Source organism: Panthera pardus, unplaced genomic scaffold (assembly GCF_024362965.1).
Source record: "Panthera pardus isolate Hobbes unplaced genomic scaffold, ASM2436296v1 HiC_scaffold_20, whole genome shotgun sequence".
Classification (NCBI taxonomy): domain Eukaryota; kingdom Metazoa; phylum Chordata; class Mammalia; order Carnivora; family Felidae; genus Panthera; species Panthera pardus.
This window is the reverse complement of record NW_026526766.1, coordinates 73,208,356-73,230,915: the sequence shown is the minus strand read 5'-3', so window position 1 is coordinate 73,230,915 and position 22,560 is coordinate 73,208,356. Positions and strand designations below refer to the sequence as shown.

Genomic DNA, 22,560 nt, shown 5'->3' with positions numbered 1-22,560 from the left:
GACATGACTGACTACCTATCAATCCAAAACCATCTAAAATATTATTTTAAAGAATAAAAAAATAAAACACAAAAAATCCTTATTATATAAAGAGCTGTTGTCAACTAATAAACTATAAACAGCCCAGTTAAAAAAAATGTGCAAAAATACTTGAACAAGCGACTCACAAAAGAGACAACATAAATGACTAAAAGGCATATAAATAAATATTCAACATCTCCAGTAATCAAAGAAATTATCCTCCTTAAAAATGTAACAATGCATTGTTGGTGAGGCTGTGGGGAAATGGGCATTCTCTCACCCAGACTCCCAGTTTACTTGGGACTAAAGGGTTTCTCAGCAAGCAGGACTTTCTGTGCTAAAAAGGGAAAGTCTTGGGCAAAGCAGGATACACCAGTCAATGTAAAGTTCTGACCAAAAGGGAGCATGGGTGGCTCAGTCGGTTAAGTGACCAACTCTTGATTTCGGCTCAGGTCAGGATCTCACGGTTCCTGGGATCAAGCCCCTACCACTGCCCACCCCCGTCAGTTCTTTGCTGACAGAAAGAGCCTGCCTGGGATTCTCTCTCTCCCTCTCTCTGCCCCTCCCTTCCTCTCCCTCTCTCTCTTTCTCTCTCTCTCTCTCTCTCTCTCTCAAAATAAAATAAATTGTACTGATCACTAAAAAAAAAAAAAAAAAAAAAAGTACTGATCATAGGGGCACCCGGGTGGCTCAGTCAGTTAAGCATCTGACTCTAGATTTCAACTCATGGTCTCATGGTCTTGAGATCGAGCCCTGCATCGGGCTTTGCACAGAGTGTGGAGCCTGCGTGGGATTCTGTCTCTGCCCCTTCCTTCCTAGTAAATAAATAAAGTTTAAAAAATAAAAATAAGATACTGATCATAAATCAGTACAACCATTCCAGGGAGTCTTTTGGCAATAAGTATCAAGAATCTTTTTTTTATAAATACATACCCTTTGGCTTAGAAATTCTGCTACCTGGAATTTATTCGAACAAAATATTCATTCATTCAACAAACATTCGTGGAAGGCCAAACATGCACATACTAGATGATGCTGGGGATACCAAGAAATACCTATAAGGATTTTTATCTCAGGTTTTTGTACCAATGAAAAATTGGAAACAACCTAAATGTTGAATGACTGGAGATTATTTAAACAAAAATATTTCACCTACTCAATAACATACTCCCCAGGCACTAAAGATGATGTTGTAGAAGAATATTTATTGACATGGAAACATGGATACACTACGTTGCCAAATGGAAAAAAAAAAAAACAAGTTAGAGAGTTGTGTGCATCAGTAATCCCAGTTTGCAAAGTAGATATATGTGTGTAGAAACAAATGCCTGACAGGATACACCCCAAAATGTTAACAGTGATTATCTCTGGGTGTTGGAATTAAGAGTGAACTTCATTTCCTTCTCCTGGTTCGACTGTATTAAATGTTTTCTTCATAATAAACATGAATCAGTTTTGTAACAACACAAAAAAAGTCAACTGCATTTAAAAACAACAACAAAAATAACAACAACAACAACAAAAAAAAACAAAAAACCATCTGCCATGCCTCCATCGGAAGAAGCCCCAAGAAAGGAGGTTGCAGAAAGTCAAGCGTGTGTTCACACTTGATCTGGCAATGGCAGCTACCATTACTGAGTACCTACTACATGCCAGGCACTTTGCAGGGACCATCCCTCTAATCCTCACAAGAATCCCATCAGCATCTCATCTGGCAGATGCGAGTTGATCCCCAGTAATTGCACAGCGAATGAGAAGCAGTGCTGGGGTTGGAATGCAGGTCCCTGCCTCTACCTCGGCTAGGTCTGCTTGCTCCTGAGGAATGGCAGAGAAAGGTCCTGAGCTGGTAGGCCCTCTGTCCTATAGGCCCTTGTCCACCATCCCTGCAGACAGTCCAGGGGGCGACAGAAGAACAAGTTAGCAAGGGTGGGGACACCAGCAAAGGGAAGGCCAGCTGGCAGAGGTCAGGGCTTGGGGCAGACTAGCCGGTACTCCTCGCCTGCTGGGCGACTTTCAGGAAGCCCAACCACATCCGGCCCCAGGAGTTCCCAGGCCCTGTGCACGCCCAGAGGCAGTAAGAGAAAACCTCACAAGGCCTGCAGCTGCCCTGCTAAAGCAGCAGGAGGAAAAGAGTCTGCCGGCTGGGACCTTCTCCCTGGGCTCGACGATTCTGGCCAGTCCTGTCCCCTCTCTAGGCCTACAGGACGGGGTGTGAAGGCTGACGGCTCCAGGACCCTCCCAAATCTAAGTCCTCTGAATCTCTGGCCCTTCCTCACATAGGGCCCGGCAGGAAGAGGAAGGGGGTGAGGCACCCCACCCAGCTCCCAAAGGAGCCCCCTCCTCTTCCCCTCAGCTACATTCCCACCACTATTTTTAGAACAGACCACAGGGAGCATCTCCACCAGCCCTGCCATGCCCAGAGCTCCAGGTAAAACAGCGGCCCCATTCATTCCACTGCAGCAAGAACACACCCGGAATTTATAGACCCGCCAGCTGACTAGACAGCCTCTTCCCCTGGACCATGAGCTGGACCATTTCTTTCTCACTATTTCCATTACAGCCCGAAGTGGTGACTTACTTTTCCTAATGACAACACAGCTGAGTGAGACAAGGGGAGCATCTCTAGGACAATCTGTGCCCCTCCCTGCCATCAACCTGGCCGAGTCTTCAAAAGTCATTAAAGAGGAGCACTGGGCTAGAAGCTAGGGGTTTGCATCCTACTTAGAACTCTAGACCAACTGCTGGGCCCTTGGCCAAGTTCTTACCCCTCTCTTGGTCTTGATTTCTTTTTCTTCTTCTTTTTTTTTTTAATGTTTATTTTTGAGAGAGAGAAACAGAGCATGAGTGGGGGATGGGCAGAGAGAGGGAAGCACAGAATCTGAAGCAGGCTCTAGGCTCTGAATGGTCAGCACAGAGCCCAATGCAGGGCTCGAGCCCACAAACAGTGAGATCATGACCTGAACTGAAGTCAGACGCTCAACAGACTGAGCCACCCAGGCGCCCCAACTTGGTCTTGGTTTCTATAAATCAGCTTATTAATCAGTTGATCTTGGTGTAAGAGGAGGGATGATTTTCAGTTCCATGTTCCCAGGGTCTATGGTTCTATCAAAATTCTAGTGGTTCATAAAATAAACGCTACATTCATCTGCTTTGGGATATGTGCCGAGTCGTGTTCCCAAAGTCCATCTGAGAGTTGATTAGGGTCTCAGAATGCATTTTCCCCCGAAATCAGTGTTATAAATGGTGGTCAGCTTCCTAGGCTAGCCCACTGAACCCTTAATGTTCTTCCACAAGGACCAACTGAACACCATAACAGAAAACCACGGACATTTCAAAGATACTGTCGTAGAAAGTTTACCTGCAGCAGGGTTTGAGTAAAAGAAGATGCACAGTAAAGTCAACGAAACAAGTCAATGGTGACTTCTGGGGAAGAGTCCAAAGGAGAATCTGACCACATGAGAAATGAAAGGCACTGCATATTGATTACTGCAAATTTCACTTGAAAGTTAGCTTAGGCCATAAACTCAGTAGTTGGGAAAGTTAAACAACAGACGTGCATACATATATATGTGAAGTCCAAACAAAAGAGTGCAGTGCATAGAAAGGAAGAAGGAAGAGGGGAAGACTCTGGGTTGGAGAGCTCCTTGTAACTGGCTTCCCAGGGGCCAGCCTTGAAGGAGGCATCTCTGGGTGGGGAGGAGGCAGGGGTGTGTTTATAATGTGGGTACCGGTGATGAGGACCCTTCCCACATAAAATCCACAAGTATACCTATGTGTCACGAGTACGTGATGAATATCAGCCATGTACAGCATTTGTACATATCCATGCGCATACACCCTTGTTTCAATGTGAAGACCAAAATGTCTTTTCTTTCTTCCTTTAATGTGCTATTAAAGTCCTGAGGCTTTGAAGATGACTCCTGAAGATCACCTACATTCAACTCCCTCATTTTTCTTAGTAAAGAAAACAGATGATCAGAGAGATAAAGCAATTTGCACAAAGCCACACAGTGAGTTACCAGCAAAATCAGGATTCGAACCAAGACCTTCAGAATCCTGCTCCAGTTTTCTCTGAGGGAAAGGGGCTCAGGGAGAAGAGAGCCACACACACCGGGGGAAGAGAACTGTGAAAGCAGTTCTGGTCAGTTCTCCTTCGCCTCCAAGCATGCCAGGAGTCAGCATGGAATACGGTAGTATCTATGACCCTGAAATGAACCTGGCCAGATTGCTTAATAAGCTAAGTGGGGATCCAGGCTATGGTCTCACAAATTGGAGGTACAACAGAGAAAGCTTTGAGACAAGAGAGTCAGGAGACCTGACTTCTAACCCTGACTTGGCCACTAACTTGTCCCATGACCGTGGCCAGGTCACTTCCTTTTTTTTGAGCCTCAGTTTCCTCATTTAAATTCTAGAATATGAGAGGCTTGAATCATATGACCCAATTCAACTCTACAACATCTACTGAGCATGTACTAAGGATGGGGCAGTCACAGAAGAAGAAATAAATAAGATTATGACCTCCACTGGCTCCCAAGGAGCTCAGTCTTGCAGATGAGACATATCTGCTTAACACACTGTGCTAAGGAGGAACAAGATACCATGGGAGCACAGAGAAGGAAGCCATGACTTCTGATGCACGCCTGAGAAAGGTGTCTCAGGAGAGTGGCCAAACCTTAAAGGCTGAGGATTGTGTCCGACAGGGAGAGCAGAGCAGGGCAGGCAACCTTGGGTGGAAGAAACAGCCTAAATGTGAATGTACACCAGGAGTTAGAAGGGGAAATAATGCAGCGTGGCTGGGCTGCAACCACAAAGCAGGAGTACAGTGCACCCAGGAAGAGACTTGAGGTCCACGCCGAGACCTAGGCTTTACTCTGACGACAGCTTCCCAAATGGTCTGGACGCAGCTTGGATGGTCTGTGATTGCCGGGAAGCAGTAGCACAGAACAATCAAAAGCAGGTGCTCTGGAGCTGGGCTGCCATGTACCGATCTGGCCACCCTAGCTGTGTGTCCTTGGGCAAGTTTCTTAACTTCTCTAAGACTTGGCGTCTTTATCTACCAGTTGGGTGTAACGAGAGTAGATGTGTAACAGGGACGATGAACCTCATGAGGCCGTAGTGAGGATTAGAGGGACAACATAGATCACCGTATAACTGCTCCCCGAATCACCTAGTGTTATTATTCTACCCTTAAACCAAGGATAAGGAAACAATTGCAGGATGGTGGCTCTGCTCAGAGAAAGGCTTAAGGGAAGATAAGGTCAAGAGAGGATGGAAGGTAAGGTCATGCTGTCTTCATTAAGAGCGAAAACAAGAATAGCGCCATAGCCAAGGCAAAAAGCAAGACAGTGAAGCAGGTGGTCTGTCCGTAGCCAAATGGGCCTCAAGCAGCAGAGAGAGGAAAGCTGGAGAGATGGGAAAACGGTTGAGCTTTTCAGGGAAAAGACTGTGCTTTCTGAGGGGATATCTGAAATCCAGTCCAATTGATTCCCAGGTACTTTTGGTTGAGACTTGGAACCAGTCAATTAGCAAAATCTGGGCCCACAACCCAGAGCAGACTCTTCCCACCCTCAGCGAGGCTTGAGTCAAAGGCCTGCCTCCAAGACTCATGTTCAACCATACCAGGTCCTGAACCTGAAGCTGTCCCTTTCTGCCTTTGGCCACAGTTCCTTCACTGCTGGGTACCCAATACTGTGTCTGCTGATCCTCTTAAACACCAGATTCAAAAGGGGAAGGGGCATCAGCCGACCGTGCCGGTGCCCCTGTGATCCCGTCTTAAGGAGCTCCACCCCGCTTTTCATATCAAATCTGGCATGAAGCTCCTGATCTTTTCTGGGCCACCCCTCAGACACACAAACTTTGGAAGCTTGTTCTCTGCGATATGGAGGAGACGTCTCATTCATTCGTCCTAAAGCATCTCCTCCAGAGCTTAAAGGGCCATGGCTTCTACATGAAGGCTATCACCCTCCTGCCTCTTCCAGAAGGAGATGATTGATTTCTCTACTTCCATCCCTAAAAAGTAGAACTTTGCATCTGGGAACAGCAATGGGTTAGGGCTGAAAGGCTTTGGTTTGAAGACTAGCTCAGCCTCTTACTAGCTGTGTGATCTTGGATATATCATTTAACTTCTCCGAGTCTTGGTCCCTTTCATCTATACAGCGAGGCTGCTGGTGGCCTGGGGAGATAATGCCTGGGGACCCCAGTCACTATCTCAGAAGCCCCTGCTGTCCCTGTACGGAACCCTCCCACAAATTCCCTCTGCCTTCACTAGGTGCCGTGTGTAAGAAATGAGGGCTTTGGTGGCAAAATTTATGAAAAATATTTTAAAGAAAGAATTTTTTTTACAAGACGTCCATAAATAAATGTCATCATGATTTCCAATAGGTTCCAGCTCCCAAAGGGTCAAAAGGCCAGGCCAGCAGAGACTGGGCATGGCTGTTTACAGGAGAGACAGAGTTTCAAAAGACCCAGTGCCTGAGACATAAGTAAACACAAAAACGGGACCAGAGGGTGTGAAGGAAACTTAAGGGATCACTTTGTATTCAAATCTCACAGATGGCCTTTTCAACAATAAATGGTTGTGCTCCCATCCTCCCGGCTCCCAAGCCCCAGACACCAAACGAAGACAATTGGACCATCAGGAAAGAGGCCATTGTGTAGGCTTCTCAGCATGATTTATGTGGAGGGCGGGGCCCAGCCATGCTTCCCGTGATTATGACTCTCAGATGCACTTTCGATAGCATGTTCATCATCCTGGATGGCTGGGACGGACCCGGATGCCAAAGAGCAGTGGCCACCCGGTCATGTTTCATCTTCTCCAGCCCATGAAGCCAAATGAATTGTCTTATCGATTTGAGAGGCAGAGCAGCAGTGGCGCTGGGGCTCACCACAGTCACCGGGAAGACTGGCCCAGGCCCTCCCGGAGCTGACGTCTGCTCCCCCTGGAAGTGGCTAGGCCTAGGACCCCAAGTCAGCAGCTTGTCAGGACCGGATGGGAGGAAAGCCCTGTCCCCAGGGCTCGGTGTTATGTTCTCGTTCTCCATTTCAGAGAATGGCCAGAGTTCCTGTCCTCTGCACCTGTCTGGTGGATAGAGGTAGGTCACCAGGTCTGGGAGAGTCAAGGTCGCTGCCTTCCCAGACAGGCGATTCTCCTGGGCCTCACATTCCCCTTAATGTCATTTTATAAGGGAATCAAATGAAATCAAAGTGCAGCTTGCTGTCTGTGCAGACGCAGCCGCTCCGCCTCTCAGAATTAACCCTGCGGGCTGAGTCCTGGCTGACAGATGCTGTATATCAGTTGCCCCAGTGCAGCCCCAGCCTATTCCCCTGCGGGGTGGGGGCATCAGCCTGGTCGCTGGCAGATACATCCCATCCCCTGTTCAGGGGATGTCTGATCTTGCCTAAATGGAAGGTGATGGATATAGTCTCTTCTGGGCCATGCTTCTTGGAGTTCAAGTGGCCACAGCAGCTGAGCAACCTCACCAGGCATAAGAGCCCTCTCTAAAGACACTGAGATGGTCTTCTAGGACACAATGCAGAGACCATCCAAGGTCCAGGGGCTTCTCTGGTCTGAGCCATCTCTCTAGCCTCTTTGACCCCCTTTTTCTATGCAAGTGACTATGGTCCTACACACACCTTTTGTGTACGAGCTATGTCACTCAGACCTGTGACCTTGGGCTTCCCTCCCTCTAGGTCTTGACAGTTAGAGAATGGTATGAGAGCTGTCCAACCCTGGGCTCCAGGCAGTGAGCCAGCAGGGCTCTAATCACTGTCCCTTAGTAGGTCCTAGTAGGTCACTGAGAGAGCAAGACACAGTAGAGGAGAACAAGGGGAGGTGGGGGGCAGGGAATTCTCTCTTCTTATCCCAGAGCCTCCACCATATCCAAGGGTCTGGAAATTCACATACCTACCTCCCCAACCACTACCTAGGACAGGCAACCATTGCCCCTCAGAAGGGTCCTAGGTCCTACCTAGGATAGGCCACCAAGCCCCTGGAAGACTGAAGGGACCCCCTAACTCATCTCTTCCTACCCACTTGGATGCCTCCTTGGGCCCTCTGATCTTCTAGAAATGTCCCTGAGACTGACTCCCTTTCTCAAAGCCTTCAGCGGCTTCCCACTGTATCTAGAATGAAATCCGTAAAACATTAACCACCATGGCCCTACACGATCTGGCCCTCACTCATCTGGTCCGCCTCTTCACTCAGCTCTAGCCACACTGGCCTGGCCTCTGTTGGCCCCAGCACACCAACCTCCTTCCCATCTCTCCTCTCCACAGGCTTTTCCATTTGCTGGAACACTCTTTCCAAAGTCTGACTGGCTAACCCCTTTCTGGCCTGTAGGTCTCAACCTAAAAGTTATGATATATTCACTGCCCTCCACCAACAACCCCACACACACAGCAACCTAAATAATATTTTCTCTTAAAGGAATCTTTTTCTTCATAGATGATCAGTTTGTAATCACGTGTATGCATGTGTGTATGTGTTGGTGTTGATCTATTTAATGCTCGCTCCCCTACCAGGACAGAAATCTTGACAGAAGCAGAGATTATGTCCACCTCATTCTCCACAGAACCCTCAGCTCCTAGCCCAGAGCTTGGCATAAAGTAGATGTCCCCAAAATATCCGCTGAATTAAGAAATGAATGAATGAGTACAGATGCAAAATAAGTGAATGAGTGGAGATATCTTCTGGCAGTGGAGGACGATGAGATTGTTCTCCATCAGGGCTGACCTCTGCCAACCTCTCTTCTGTTGCCCCCACGGCAGGCACTGGAACCGCAGGAAGCCCAGATGCTATTTCTTCTCCTTCTTCCTTGTAGGGAAAAGGTTTGAGTCTTCTCCTTTTGGGACCTTCTGATGCCAGTGTACATGTACCCACAGGGCCTCTCATACCACTGTGGTCCTTCTGATGCCAGTCCACACACACCTGTGGGGCCACTCCCTTCAGATGACCCGAGGCCCACCATCTTGGTCCTCCGTTTTGGGTCCAGTTGAGGTGAGGTTACTGTGTGGTAGGGGATGCCCAAGAAAGGGTTAAGTTGCCAGAAGCAGAGTCCCGCCCTTGGGTTTGCTCAGCCAATCAGAGTCTGTCCTGATGAGGTAAAGCTTCTATCCTGGGTAGCATTGGTTGAGTTGGCAGGCCCCATCTCCTGCTGGAGAGAGCCATAAGGGTGGAGTTTCTGTGGAACCAGACAGAACTGGAATTAGCTCGCTGTCTACTCTGGCCAGGGCTGCCTGACTCCAGGACCTGCCCCTGTTCCTTTCTAAGGTGCCCAGACAGACCCTGGCATCTCCGGGGCCCCGCCTCTAGCTGACCAGTGGAAACGACAAGGTGGCATGCACTTCGGCGTCACATCTGGGAGAAGTCTCACAGCCAGAGCAGACCCAGGAGGCCTCAGTTTCCCTGCCTGGGCCCTGGAATACAGCAGGTGGTTACCAGGAAGTGGCACGGAGCGATCATCGCATGAGCGCAGAGCAGCAGCATTCAGCTTCAATAAGCAAGGCCACTAGATGAATCTTCCTATACAGACAGAGCTTTAAAATAATGATAATAGCAGCTAGTTCACAGAGTTCTTCTTGTGTGCACATTGCATGAGTTAATCCTCACGAGAACCCTGTTAATCCATCCACTTTCCTGATGAAAAAACTGAGTCTCAGCAAGGCTCGGTGCCTCCCCTGAGGTCACAGAGTGGTAAGAGTTTACGTTTCCCATATCGCCTGCCATATTATTATTGAGCAATCCGTTGGCATATCTGTCTCCACCACCGGACTGCGATCTCACAGGGAAAGAGTGTGGCAGATCCGTCCGCGCATTCGCACCATCGAGTCAGGGAGCACCCTGAGAACAGAGCGGGTACTGCATCGCACTCCTCTCATACCTGATGGCTGTCGGGAGCCCACTCTCCTCGGAGGCTTCCCATCGCCCGGGCCAGTGCTGTGCATGTGGTGGGGGCTCAGTGGAGGTTCACCGAGCAAACAATCGATGTGCAGCCGTGACCCCACCGGACCGCTCTTAGGTCCCATCAGGCACCGCCTTTAATAAGTGGACTGCCACTCCCAGTCACCTCTGCCCCATTAAAGGAGAGTTCCATAGGACAGGTCTCATCCATCTCTGTGACCCCAAAGGACCTGACCTAGCATCTGGCACAGAGCTGGCATTTATCATGTATATTTGATTGAATAACCAAAATAATATGCAGTGGTCTCTCCCTACTGTCTCAGAACCTCAGTGGCCACAGGCAGGACCACCTGTGAGTTATTCTAGATTAGAAGCATCATAGCATTCCCTGTGGCAGGGAGTCTAGTAAAAGGTATCCCAGGCAGAAGAAAGGTAGGTTCCCTCCAGAAACAGATAAAGAAGCAAGTGGCAGGTTCTGATAAGAAAGAAGGGTGTGGTGAGCAGAAGGAAGCTGGGTCATTCATTTCTACAGAGAGAGGGAGAGCTCATACAGGCCGACCCGACCCGGAGCCTCCTCCCCACCACGGTCAGCTCAAAGTGAGCCGGAGAAAGGCAAGGGGGCCCCCAGAGAAGGGGTGGAGGCTGGACACTGACTGCCTCATTGTGTCCACGCTGCCACAGCCGGATCCTCCCTTCCCCACCAGCTGCAACCCACAGGCACCTCAGACACAGCACAGAAAGCCTGTGACCGCCGCACCCCCAAGAGGGGAAAGAAAAGCTCTGGGCCCTAAAGGCAGCAGAGTTGACAGGCAGTCAAGTCATGTGGAAATCCGCAGGGTCTGGTTCCCTGATGGAGACTGGATGACCCCAGGCCCTCCAGGATCATCTTCCATGGTAAGCTTTCATGATAATCACAAAGCTCCAAGAGCTAGAAAGACCCATCTGACCAATACATGAGGGACCACTGAGGAAGAAGCTTCCAAAGGTCACAGAGCAGGTGGCGGTACCTGCATCTATGTTGTCCTTTGCATCCACCTTCTTCCCGGTCCCTCTACCTTTCCCAACAAGCATTTCACATTCAGGGCATCCCATTTATGTTTCACAAATCTGGGAAGAACTTTGTGTTCCTTGAGATGTTTGAAGAGTCCCTCAATCCAAAGTGCCAGCAAACACAGTTGAACAGGGTTGAGAAGGGACAACATGAGACTTTGGGGAGCTGTCTTGCAAACCCCTCTTCCCCCGGAGAGGCATCTGAGTTAGGGCAGGGAGCAGCCTGGCCAGCAGTTTCCCTTGTACAGCAGAAGGTGGAGCATTCCCAGAAAGAACAAAGAAAAGGTGTTTTTTAAAAAAAAAAGGCATGCTACTCAGTCAGGACAAATTGGTCAAGTGGGACTCTTTCTGCCTGAAAAGCAAGAAGCTGGGGCCTGAGCGCTGCTTGCTTGGCCTTCCCTTTTCTGTCTCCCTGGAGGTCAGCAACCTTAGCAGAAAGGCTGTGGACCAGCCCTTGGCAAAGACATCCGTGGTCACCTCTGAGGCTGCCAGGACCTGGTAGAGCTGAGCACTGGTGGATAGCTGCTGGGCCAGCTGGATGGCCACCAGGCCACTCTACGGGATGAGAAAATCATATTTACCGGAACTTCTCTCAGGGAGCTTTTTGTAAGAGACGAGAAGAAATAAGTTGCTAAGGCTCTTTAAGTGTATATGCCGGGGGTGGGGGGTGAGGGAGCTTGCGCTTGAGACCCCAAGGGGCTCACCTAACAAAAGATGTTTACATAACTCCCTTCTAAGGAGTGAGCCAGTGGGGTGTGCAAGGGCTGGGGCAGGGCCCCATTTTCAGCAAGGAGGCAACTCTGAGGTTGTCTCGGTGGCCAAGCCCTCCTTTATGCTTCTCCACCCAACACACAGCTTCTCCATTAAACACACACTTCAAGAGTTTTGATTTGAAGAAGTGTCTAACTGTTGCCAGCCCAGGGTTCCTGTATGTCCTGGCATGGCCCCGAAGCCAGGCCCCAAACCCTGAGGCCCTTCCAGCGTCAGCTAGCCAAATCCGCAGCCTACAGGGACCAGAGCCCGTCTCAGAAACTCAGACTAGGGTGCCTCGGTGGCTCAGTCGGTTAAGCGTCTGACTTCAGCTCAGGTCGTGCTCTCACGGTTCGCGGGTTCAGGCCTCTCATCGGGCCCTGCGCTGACGGTGATTGCGATTCTCTCTCTCCCTCTCTCTCTCTGCCTCTTCCCCCGCTTGGGTACTCTCTCTCTCTCTCTCAAAATAAATAAATAAACTTCAAAAAAAAAAAAAAAAAAAAGGAAGGAAAGAAAGAAAAGAAACTCAGACTATCTTCAGTCGCTCAAACTTTCCTCCCAACCGAAGACAGAGAGACCTCCCAAGGCCCTGAGAAGATTATTGCCAACATACTCCAGAGCCTGCAAACTCTGAAGTTAAAGCGGAAAGCACTCTTTCCCCCGGACCATAAAGAGCTAAGCGCCAAATATAAGAAAGCTGGGGGCGTGAGTTCAGCCATGGACATCCCAGGGACCACCCCGGTGGCCTGGAGAGTGGCCTGGTTTCTGACCGTGACCAAGCCGGCAGCCTACAGCCTCAGAGACAGGTCTCTGTTTAGTAGAAGAACCTGACAGCGGGACGGTAGCAGGAAGCAGCTGGGACAGAGGTGGGGGCAGTGCGCAACCCATCAACTATGATTGATTGAGCACCTACTGCATACCGGGCACTGTGCCACGGACTGCATATGCACCATCTCATTTCATCCTCCCAGCAACCCTTCGGAGGAGGAACTGTTGTCCCCAGACGGGGACGCCAAAGCACTGGGTAGTAGAGCGACTTGCCCAAGGTCACAGCACCAGCCAGCAGTAGAGTGTGACTCGAAGCGCCCGCTCTTCCCACTATCCTCCCTCATCAGAGTTACTCCTGCCCCTGGCTAGCGTAAGACAAGATAACTTTCAAGTCTGGGATTACAGAATTCTCAGACTCTTACTCCCTTCCTTAGGGAAGAGCTGGGGAGCGGCCCTGCACCACTGCCGTTCCAGACGAGGCTGCCCAGGAACCTTCTGCCCTCAGCAGGCCTGTCCCCGCAGCCCCCGCCGTATGCTTGCTGGAAGCAGCGGGGAGAAGAAAGGAGATCAGCGAGTTTCCCAGCTGGCGCTCACTGTCATTCACCCTCTCCCCCTGAGCCAACAGACCAACAACTCAGATCCTTTCACAGCCAGCTAAACCAAATCCCCAAATTTCCAACACTTCCACCTAAGAGAAGCCACCCGTGGGCCTCAAATGGGAAATACAACCGTGCCTTGTGGCTGGCATCCGGCTGACAAAGGGGACAGCTATGGTCCGGGTCCCGTCCCATCCCCTCTAATAGGGGCACGGGACCAGCTGACGGGTGCCTATCCCAGGTCAGCCTCAGCTGGGAGGCTCTGACCTTCCGTGATGCTCCAGCTGGCCGGCCCCCAGTCCCCAGCAAACTCCACTCGGTTCCACTTGGCTGTGGCCTGCATCGAATTAGAACAGTTTCTGTCGCAGACATCTCCTCCCAGCAATGCCTCCCCTTGGCCAGTGTTAAGCACCAGCTTGCTGCCCCTGGGCACGACCTATCCAATAGCAAAGGGGGGCCACATGCCAGGCAGCAGTCGCAGGCCAATCCAAATTAGACCTTGCCACAGGCAAACAATCGGACAGAGCTGAGAGGTGATGGCCATGCTCCATTAGGCTCTGTCACTCTACCTGAGCAGTGTGAAACCCACTCAACAGACCCAGTGAAATCGAAATCCACTCAACAGACCCAGTGAAACGCCAAAGGGGAGAGACCTTCAAGCACGGGCCTCCTTGCCAACAGCTTGTTGCTCAGATCCAAGTCCTAAGCTGGAGCTGGTCCCAAGCTCAATTCGGAGGCTTGAGGGTCCAGGCTGGCGGAGGGGAAGCCGGGCAGCCAGGGCTGTGGCCACTGGCAAGGCCCTTACCTTGCTCTCCGGGGGCGAGGCCGCCAGCTGTTGCTGCTTAGCGATGTTCTCCGACAGGCACCAGCACACTCGCTTCTTCTGCTCCTGTGAGTGCGCTTCCAAAGTGAATAAGCACTCTGCCTTCTGACGTCAGGGAAAATAGAGAAAAGGATGGTCAGGGCTGCTCCCTGGTTCAGGGGGCTCCCAGGCCCAAGCCCATCCCCGGGCCCCAGAGGGCGAGGCTGAAGCAGGGAGGGGAATGCCCGCTAAAAGCCACAAATGCACACCAATCCCCAGTGACATCGAGGCAGCCAGAGGAGCAAGGAAGCCGGTTTGGGGGCCAGCTGGCGAGCGAGCGGTGTGCCCGCGGGTTGGGGGAAGGGTGGGAGGCGCTGGTTCCCAACACAGTGGAGGCCTGTGGAGAGCCACAGGGCAGCAATGGTGAGGTCACCCCCGGGGACAGGCAGCACAAGGCAGCAGCTGGGGGAGCACGTGGGGAACCCAGAGGGCCAAGGTCTCCAGCCCTCTGATGCTCTGTGGAGCCAGGACCCCTCCTCCAGCTCGCAGAACCTCCCCTCCTCCCACCTCAGCACACTCTCTGATCACAAGGCCGAGATCAGATGGGCAGTTGGACAGACACACCAACAGAATGCAAACAGAAACTCGGGTCCCTTTAGAAAGTCTTTGCAGGCACGGTCATGTGGCCTCCTACAGCCCCACCAGCGCCTGACACATGAGCTGGGTGTGATCGATGACGACTCAGCTCTGCAGCACGCCAACAGACTTGGGCACCGGCACTGCTGTCGTTTACATCTCGCTTTGCTATCTGACCTTGTTAAGTGCAGGCTCGTCTCCCCAACTAGACCAGAAAGTCCTTCCGGGAGGGCCTTTTCCACCTTGGCCCGGCGCAGAACTTGGCAAGTAACGGCCTCGGTGAGCTCTGGCTCCTGGAGGCACTTCTGGGATGAGGTCAAACCCGGGCCAGCCTTGGCACCAGTGCCAGGGCGCTGCTAAGACCCAGGGAGTCGGCCCCTGGGGAGTCAGCACGTGGGGCGGTCCAGCAAGCCCAGGGCCATCATCCACTCTAGGACATGCTGGTCCGAGGACGGCAGGCTCTTTCTGACTCCACTGGAATTTGATTATAACCCCACAGCGCTGCGATTATATGAGCTCAGACAGGGAGCTAAGAGCAGGAGCTGGATGGCTTGGAACAGAGGAAAACAACAGTGTTTCTAGGCGGTCCTCCCCCGTTTTGCAGTTGGACAGACCTGGTTGAATCCCAGCTTTGCCACTTCCTGGCTGTCTGCCCCAGGAAAGTCTATAGAATGGGAGTGGTAACATCCCTCCCTCTCAGAGATAGTGAGCGGGGTAAGTAATGAGAGCGGTCGGAGACCTCAACAAACAGTAGCTACTGTTGTTATTACCCGTACTTCATTTATCTAATAAATATTTGTTGAGCACCTGCTAATTTTCAGGGACTATACTAGGTCCTGGGGGTGAAGAAACAAATAAGAGAGAACGAGCTTTGGCCCTCAGGTTGTGGCAGAGATAATAAGCCAATAAACAATTAAATAACATTATCAGTTGTGAAAAGGCCAAAAGGGAGAGATCCTATTTGAGCCTGGTGGTCAGAGAAGGCCTCTCCGAAGGGCCAGCAAGGCAAGTGCTCGGGAGAAATCGTTCCAGAGAGAAGGAACAGCACATGCAAGGGCTCTGAGCTGGGGTGGCTACCAGCATCATCTAATAGCGCTGGGGGTTCTTCTCTGTTCTGCTACCCCACCCAACCCTCAGGGATGTCACCCTTCAGGGCGGGGCCGGCTCCTGTGCTAAGTGTTCCTGGGGGAGCCAGCCCTGCCTCTCCTGCCCCAAAGTGCTCAGAAGCTGATCTTCCTAAAGGCATCAGAGGAGAAAGGGAACAAAGTGCCGCCCCTCGGCTTCGGCTTCGGGGAACCGGGAGGATGCGGTGAGGCAATCCTACCACTTAACAACAGATTCCTCCCACTTCTCAGAACCCCCAACCCACTGCAGGGGAAGGACACGCCCAGCAAAGAAAGACCCCAAGATTCCCCGCACGGAAGCCAGCTGGGGGCGGGAGCCGACCTGTCTCGTGAGGCTCCCCTGTCGGGTGAGCGGCGAGGCAGGGACCATGGTCCTTTCCAGCTTGGAAACGCTGCATCTCCACAAAGCTGGCCCTGCCTCTACCTAGCTGTTTGGGCTTCAGCAAATCCCTTCATCTCCCCGAGCCAAACTTCCTCCTCGGTTTCTGTTCTGAACCTGGAATTCTGCCTAAATAACAATTCGTTTTACCTCATCATCAATTTTAAAGAGCACTTTCCCCATCCATGCTCTCATTTTGATCTTGACAATTCCATGAAGAGGTAGAGAGGGCTTGGACGGTTACTCCCAATTCAAGGAAGGGAAAAACAAAGGCTCGGGGTGGCTAAGGCCTTCGGGAGGTCTTACGGCCAGTGAGCAGCAGAACAAAGACCCAAAGCCTTGGAGAACCACCTGTTGAGAGCTCCATCCCCAGCTAGGAGGCTGGCAGAAATGCTCCCCCTTGCAGACTGAGCCCAGAGGCAGCCAGCCTGCAAAGCTTTCAGAAGAGCTCTATCGGCCAACGAGTCTCACAGCAGCTGCAGAGCTCACTGGTAGCTTTTTGTATAACCCTGCTCTGCCCTAAGCTCCAGGATGGCGGTCCCTTCCCACAAAAGTGCAGGAAAGCCTCCCCTCACAGTGACAGAGCTACCAGCATCCTAAGCTTGAGACATCCCCGTCACACGCCATGCTTCGCACAGTGCGAAGCACTTCACCAGTGGGGGCTTGGTCCTTCTTCCAACAACTTGCAAGGTAGAAGCTGTGACTCTCTCCATTTTCCTGACATCCACAAGAACCACTTCCTCTCCCCTCCCCTGTGGATAATCTCCTTTTAGAAAGTCCTGTTTCTCTACCTGGGATGGTGACCATATGACCTGTCCCAACAGTAGAGCTCAGGGAAGCTGGGTGTCTGGCTCTGAGAGCCTGAAGCTGAAAGCCCCATAATGCTAGAGAATCCAGAAGCCTTCTGAGGCACGGAAGACCTAAAGCCAGGCCTAGCCTGGGGCCAGGGGTTGGCTGTCTTAGATGGGCAAACATTTTGGGAAGGCCTTTCCTCCCAAGGTTCCTTTCAAGGTCTGGATGAGAGAGAGAGCACAGAACCAGCTCCCTCCAGGGAAGCTAAATTCCCAGCTGTGGAAATCCGTCCATATCAGGGACCTCATTGCCTGCCTGGCAGCCTGCATATGAACAGTCTCTCTTAATCCCCCATGTGATCTACCTCATTGCTTTCGATGCTGTTGCACACTGTGCCCTCTAATACCAGGACCCATGTTCAAGGCTGTAAACAGCCCTGAAGGCATCCTCACATGACTCACTCAGAGGCAGGACCTCCTGATGGCACAGCACTGGGCCCGGACAACTGCATTCAAACATGAGCATCCTCAAATCCAACCAGAAACCCAGGTCCTCCTGGACTCTTTAAAACCCTCATCTTGGGGCACCTGGGTGGCTCTGTCGGTTAAGCCTCCGACTTTGGCTCAGATCATGATCTCACAGCTCACGAGTTCGAGCCCCACGTTGGGCTCTGTGCTGACAGCTCAGAGCCTGCAGTCTGCTTTGGATTCTGTGTCCCTCTCTCCCTGCCCCTCCCTTGCTCTCTCTCTCTCTCTCAAAAATAAATAAACATTACGGGGCTCAAACTTGTGAGCTGCGAAATCATGACCTGAGCTGAAGTCAGACGCTCAACCGGCTGAAGCACCCAGGCACCCCAACATTAAAAAAAATTATCAAAAAAAAATCAACATCTTGCCTTACCTCCTTGTTCCTGAATTAATATAATCTTTGTATGAACTAAAACCTCTTCTGCTACTATTTGTTCATTTGCTTTGACAAAAGTCCTCCCATTTAATTCGAATAACCTTATGACACAGGTAGGAAGGAAAGGCACAGCTGTTACCATTTTCCAGATGGGAACACTAAGGCTCGGAGAGGTTAAGTCAGATGCTGCAGGAGACCTCCGGAAAGGAGATTCAAATTCTGTCTTCTGCCTCCTCCAGAGCCTGCAACCTTACCACATTTGTATAACTCTAAATGCACATTACAAGCAACATGAGATATCCCTCTTAGCTTACTTTTTAAAAGGTCAATAAATCATTGGTGATGTCTCCAATGGAGAATAAATGAATATGAAAAGCTCTCCCCCTGTTATGAAGATGACAATAATAATAACTACCATTTATGGAGTACTCACTGTGTGCCAGGCTCTGTGCTAAGTGCCTTGGACAGTGTATCTTATTGAATCTCATTTAATCATTACAACAACCCTGCCAGGTAGGCCCCATCAGCCTTTCTTCAGAGAGGACTATGTGACTTGCCCGGATCATTCAGTTAGGAAATGGCAGAGCCAAGATTCAAGTCTAGGTCTTCCTAACCCCAAAGCATAGGCTCTTCGATTAATAGAGGCAGGATCAGATTTGAAGAGACTGGTCCTTGATCAACATGCCCTTTGACCCAATGCCCCCGGTGTTCTGAAGCCAGTAGGGAGGCCACATCTGTCCCATGGATTTGCAGGGATTGAAGGATACCTGTCCGGGAGAATAGCGACTCCAGGACCAAGGACTACGTAGGACAATCCCACCGGGGACCTACTGCTGGGAAAACCCAGCATGCTGCCACCCAGGCAAGTGGGATTTTCTAATGAAGTGGGAAAATCTCTCCAAATCCTGACTCCCTTGCCCTGGTTTCTTTTTGGGTGCCCCATGCATGTTAGACAATGAAGATAAATCGCTTGTCAGAAGTTCCAATTAAGATGTGAGTTTGGGGTTCCCCATGGGGACCCAAGACCACCATGTGGAGCGTGTTTGGGGCTACAGAGCAAGCAGGCATCTTGTCTTCCTGTTATAGACATGCCTCACAAGCAGCAGCCCTGTTATGAGAAAAGAGAGGCTTCTGGATGCCTGTGAGCTCCAATCTCCCAGCCCCTCTGGGTCAGAACTCCTGGCGCTTTACTGAAATAAAAGGCCCCTGGATCAATATCCCTTCATCAGCTTTGGAGAGCTAGGAGGTCACAACTCCCTGGAAGCCAATAAGCAGAAGTGCTTTTCTCTACGAAAACAAACCAGACTGGCAGGAAGCTCTCTTGGCATTAAAGAACCCAGAGCTTGATTTCAGCCCCTACCAGAGAGAACTGGAATCCAGAGGGGTGAGGCTGAGGGGCCAGGGCTCTGGCATTTCCCAGCCTGGTCCACAGCTCCTAGGCTGTTTTCTGCCTTTGCCAGATACTTCCCGTGCCTGGTGGAGATGTGCCAACTCAGGGGAGGACATCTAATGCCTTTCTGGCCCTCAGGTTGCCACTGTAGGCAATCGAGGTCCCCAGCTCAGCTCCAACAATGTCCACTGCCCTTTGGAACTCTCTGCTCTCCCCTGAAGCTAACTGATCAACTCTGTCATCTCCCCCAGTCATCTGTTCACCCAAGGGGACACTCTTGAAGGCCTGCACCTCTTTTCATAGCCAGGAAACAAAGGAATGATTTTTCAATCACAAGCCACATACACATTCCTTCCCAAAAGGGTGTACTCCTCTTGGCCAGCGTAGACCATGCCCTACCCCAGCATCTTGTCCCATAAGACTGGCCCGTTCCCCAGACCGTGAGGTGGGACCGACTCAAGCAGAAGCAGAGGACAGAAATGGGTCTAATGAATCCTTGCTTGGAACAGATACTGCCCCTGCTCATATTAGCAGACACCCAAGGTCGGGAACAGAAAATTTGCAGAAAATTTCAGTCATCGTATGGCTCAGTGGCTCTCAACTTTTTCACAGCCATGGACTTCTGTGATTAAACCCCTGGTCTGAAGATATTTTTGTCTTCCAAAGCAGTAAGTCGTTTGCCTGATTTTGTTCAGCAAAGGGATAGCACTGCTCGTATGAGCTTCTGAGCAGACTGCAATAACCAAGAATACCAACCACATTATTCCAGCCCCAAACACGGACACTTAATATTTTCTTTAGACTGCATTATCTGGCCCAGGTAAAGATGCAATTACCTTCAGGCCTTTTAAAACACTGACAAGATTCTGTAGGAGGGGTCATGGGTGGTACTTCCGGGAAAGAGAGGAAGAAAGAGGTAGGCACAAGAATTGGGGAAATCTCCAGAAGGAGGGCTACCAACTAGGTAAATAAGGTGATGCACAGCTGTCAGGCCACACCCTCTCTGGGAACCCCGCAGGTACTGGTGACCAGAGGTTCCTGAGCAGGGGATCACAATGTCCTTCTGTCCCCTCTAGGCACTTCTGTGCCCACTGCTCTTCCACGCAGAGGTGAGAGGCACTGAGGTAGGGACTGCTGTCCCCATTCTACAGGGGGAGAAACCTGACCAGGACCACTGTACAAGATGATGTGGAGCCTGGCACCAGAACCCTGGACTAGACCCAGACCAATGTCGTCTCACTAGCACCAGGCCCACGGAGCTCTCTCCTCTGATCCAGGGGCAAGGACTCACCTCTGCTAGATACAGCACACAGAATTTCAGGTCTTCTGAAGAACCTTGGGGGAAACAAAAAGTAAGACTTGCATTAGAGTTGGCTGCAGAGTCTAAGCAGCTTGCTCCAGTAATGCCAGCTGCCTTGCCCAGAAGCCTGTATGCAGTACTTCCTGGAAAAAGAGGAGGAAAGAGGCAAGCACAGGGGACAGGGGAATCTCTGGAGGAAAGCCCACTTAATGGCCAAGCAGACTGAGGCACAGCAGTGAGGCCTCTGTCCACAAGTGGGCCTCACTCAAGGAATGCTGAGGTCCCACCCTCATGAGAGGCAGCCAGGAGCACCCTCTGGGCATCAAACAGCCACATGCGGGGACCCGTCGTCCACCTTAGGAGGCCTCCGTCTTTCCCCGCTCCCTGTGATGAGAGACACGGAGGCAGCACACATTTGGGTTTTCCTTCAAATGCTCCCAACTGCCTTCACCATTTTGAAATTCAACAAGGAGCCACACATTTGCTGGATGGACCTAGGAATGTGTGGGCTGTGCAGTGAGCTCCCCAATCATGGGCTGGCTGTCACCCATAGATGGTTTCCCAGCCCAGGCCCAGCCCCCTGGTGTTTTCCTGGAGTCCTAATCTCAAATCCCAGATTCAACCATCCTCCACCTCTCCACCTGGGAGGCGGCTGGGAAGGACCATCAGGCTCTCTGCTCCTGCAGCAGAAGAGTGGAGGAAGAGCACCTACAGATGTATTTAGTCAGGGTGCTTCAGAAATGCAAAGATCAAGAGAGGCCCCCAGCCTGTTGGGGACGGCTTCTTGGAGGAGGATCCTCTTGAACTCGAATGCAAGATGGGAAGAAAGGACACTCTGGGAGGTGGGAACAGCATGAACAAAGGCATGTAGGTACAGAAGCACACGGTGTGGTTCGAGGTATAGCAAGTGTGAAGAAGGCCTGCCCCTCCCTGACCGTTGTGGGCTGCTCCCCGGACCCTGGCATTACTCCCCATCAGGGCATTCTTCTGGGCACAGGCCCGGCATGGTTGATTTCCTGAATGTCAAGCAATTGGCCTCACTGGGCAGGTTGTCATTTTGAGAGAAGGAACAGTACAACACAGTACAACCTGCTCACTGGGCAGGTTGTCATTTTGAGAGAAGGAACAGTACAACACACACGTACGGTGCCATGCACCACCCACGGTGCCAAACGCTGTCCGTGTATAAGCCCAACCCTTGTAAACACCCCTCCGGGGCAGGGGTGATTGTCACCCATGATTCATGTGAGGAAACTGAGGCTCAACACATATTTGAATCAAAGAAATTGTCCAGTGAACCAAAACGTGCTGCAAAGTTAAGGTGACAAGGTAACAGAGACAGTCAGTCAAGCCAATTCCTAAGAAAAGGCCCTTGTGTGGGTGAAGGCCGGTCCCCTCCGGAAGCACGTACATGGGTGGTTCCCTGGGCAAAACTATCCCTAGGGCCAGGGGTGCCAGCAAGAGCCAGATAAAAATAGTTCATAAGTGAGGCGCCTGGCTCGCTCAATCAGTAGAGCGTGCAACTCTTAGTCTCAAGAGTCATGAGTTCAAGCCCCACGTTGGGCGTGGAGCCTACTTTAAAAAAAAAAAAAAAAAAAGTCCGTAAGTAAGTAGGGGGTTCACTCTGGACTTAGAAGAAATCCTTCTACTTCTCCACATTTAAAGGAGGGTTTAGAGGGGTACCGGGCAGCTCAGTGGGTTAAGCCTCTACTGAAACTCTTGGTTTCAGCTCAGGTCACGATCTCACAGTTTGTAGGTTCATGTGTTTGAGCCCTACATCAAAGCCCCAAGCTCTGCTTGGGATTCATTCTCTTTCTCTCAAAATAAATAAGCATTTAATAAAAAATAAATAAAAGAGGGTTGGGAGAGAGAGGGCCCCACCTAAAGGGCCCCATCATGTTTCAGAACCCAGGAGGGGCACCTGGGTGGTTCAGTTGGGCTAAGTGTCAGACTCTTGGTTTTGGCTCAGGTCAAGATCTCATGGTTTCATGAGTTGGAGCCCCGCATCGGGCTCTGGGCTGACAGTGTGGAGCCTGCTTGCGATTCTTTCTCTCTCTCTGCCCCTCCTCCACTCATGCTGTCTCTGTCTCTCTCAAAATAAATAAACTTAAAAGAAACCTCCCATTTGAAAGCTTCTGCCAACTCCTTGCC

The 22,560-nt window shown here is 51.0% G+C and overlaps 1 protein-coding gene across 6 annotated transcripts in view; it reads right to left on the bottom strand.

The window, feature by feature from the left end:
* Positions 1-22,560, bottom strand: part of RGS3 (regulator of G protein signaling 3) — a 139,680-nt gene that overhangs the window by 42,067 nt on the left and 75,053 nt on the right. For 4 of the 6 annotated variants that reach the window (XM_019454093.2, XM_019454094.2, XM_019454095.2 and 1 more), the window contains 2 exons: positions 20,401-20,444; positions 13,889-14,011 (listed from right to left, as the gene is read on the bottom strand). In XM_019454093.2, the coding sequence (XP_019309638.2) occupies positions 13,889-14,011; positions 20,401-20,444 (167 nt within the window). Of the gene's footprint in view, positions 1-6,529; positions 9,201-13,888; positions 14,012-20,400; positions 20,445-22,560 lie in introns of those variants that run through there. The other 2 variants (XM_019454097.2, XM_019454102.2) reach the window with 1 other exon arrangement.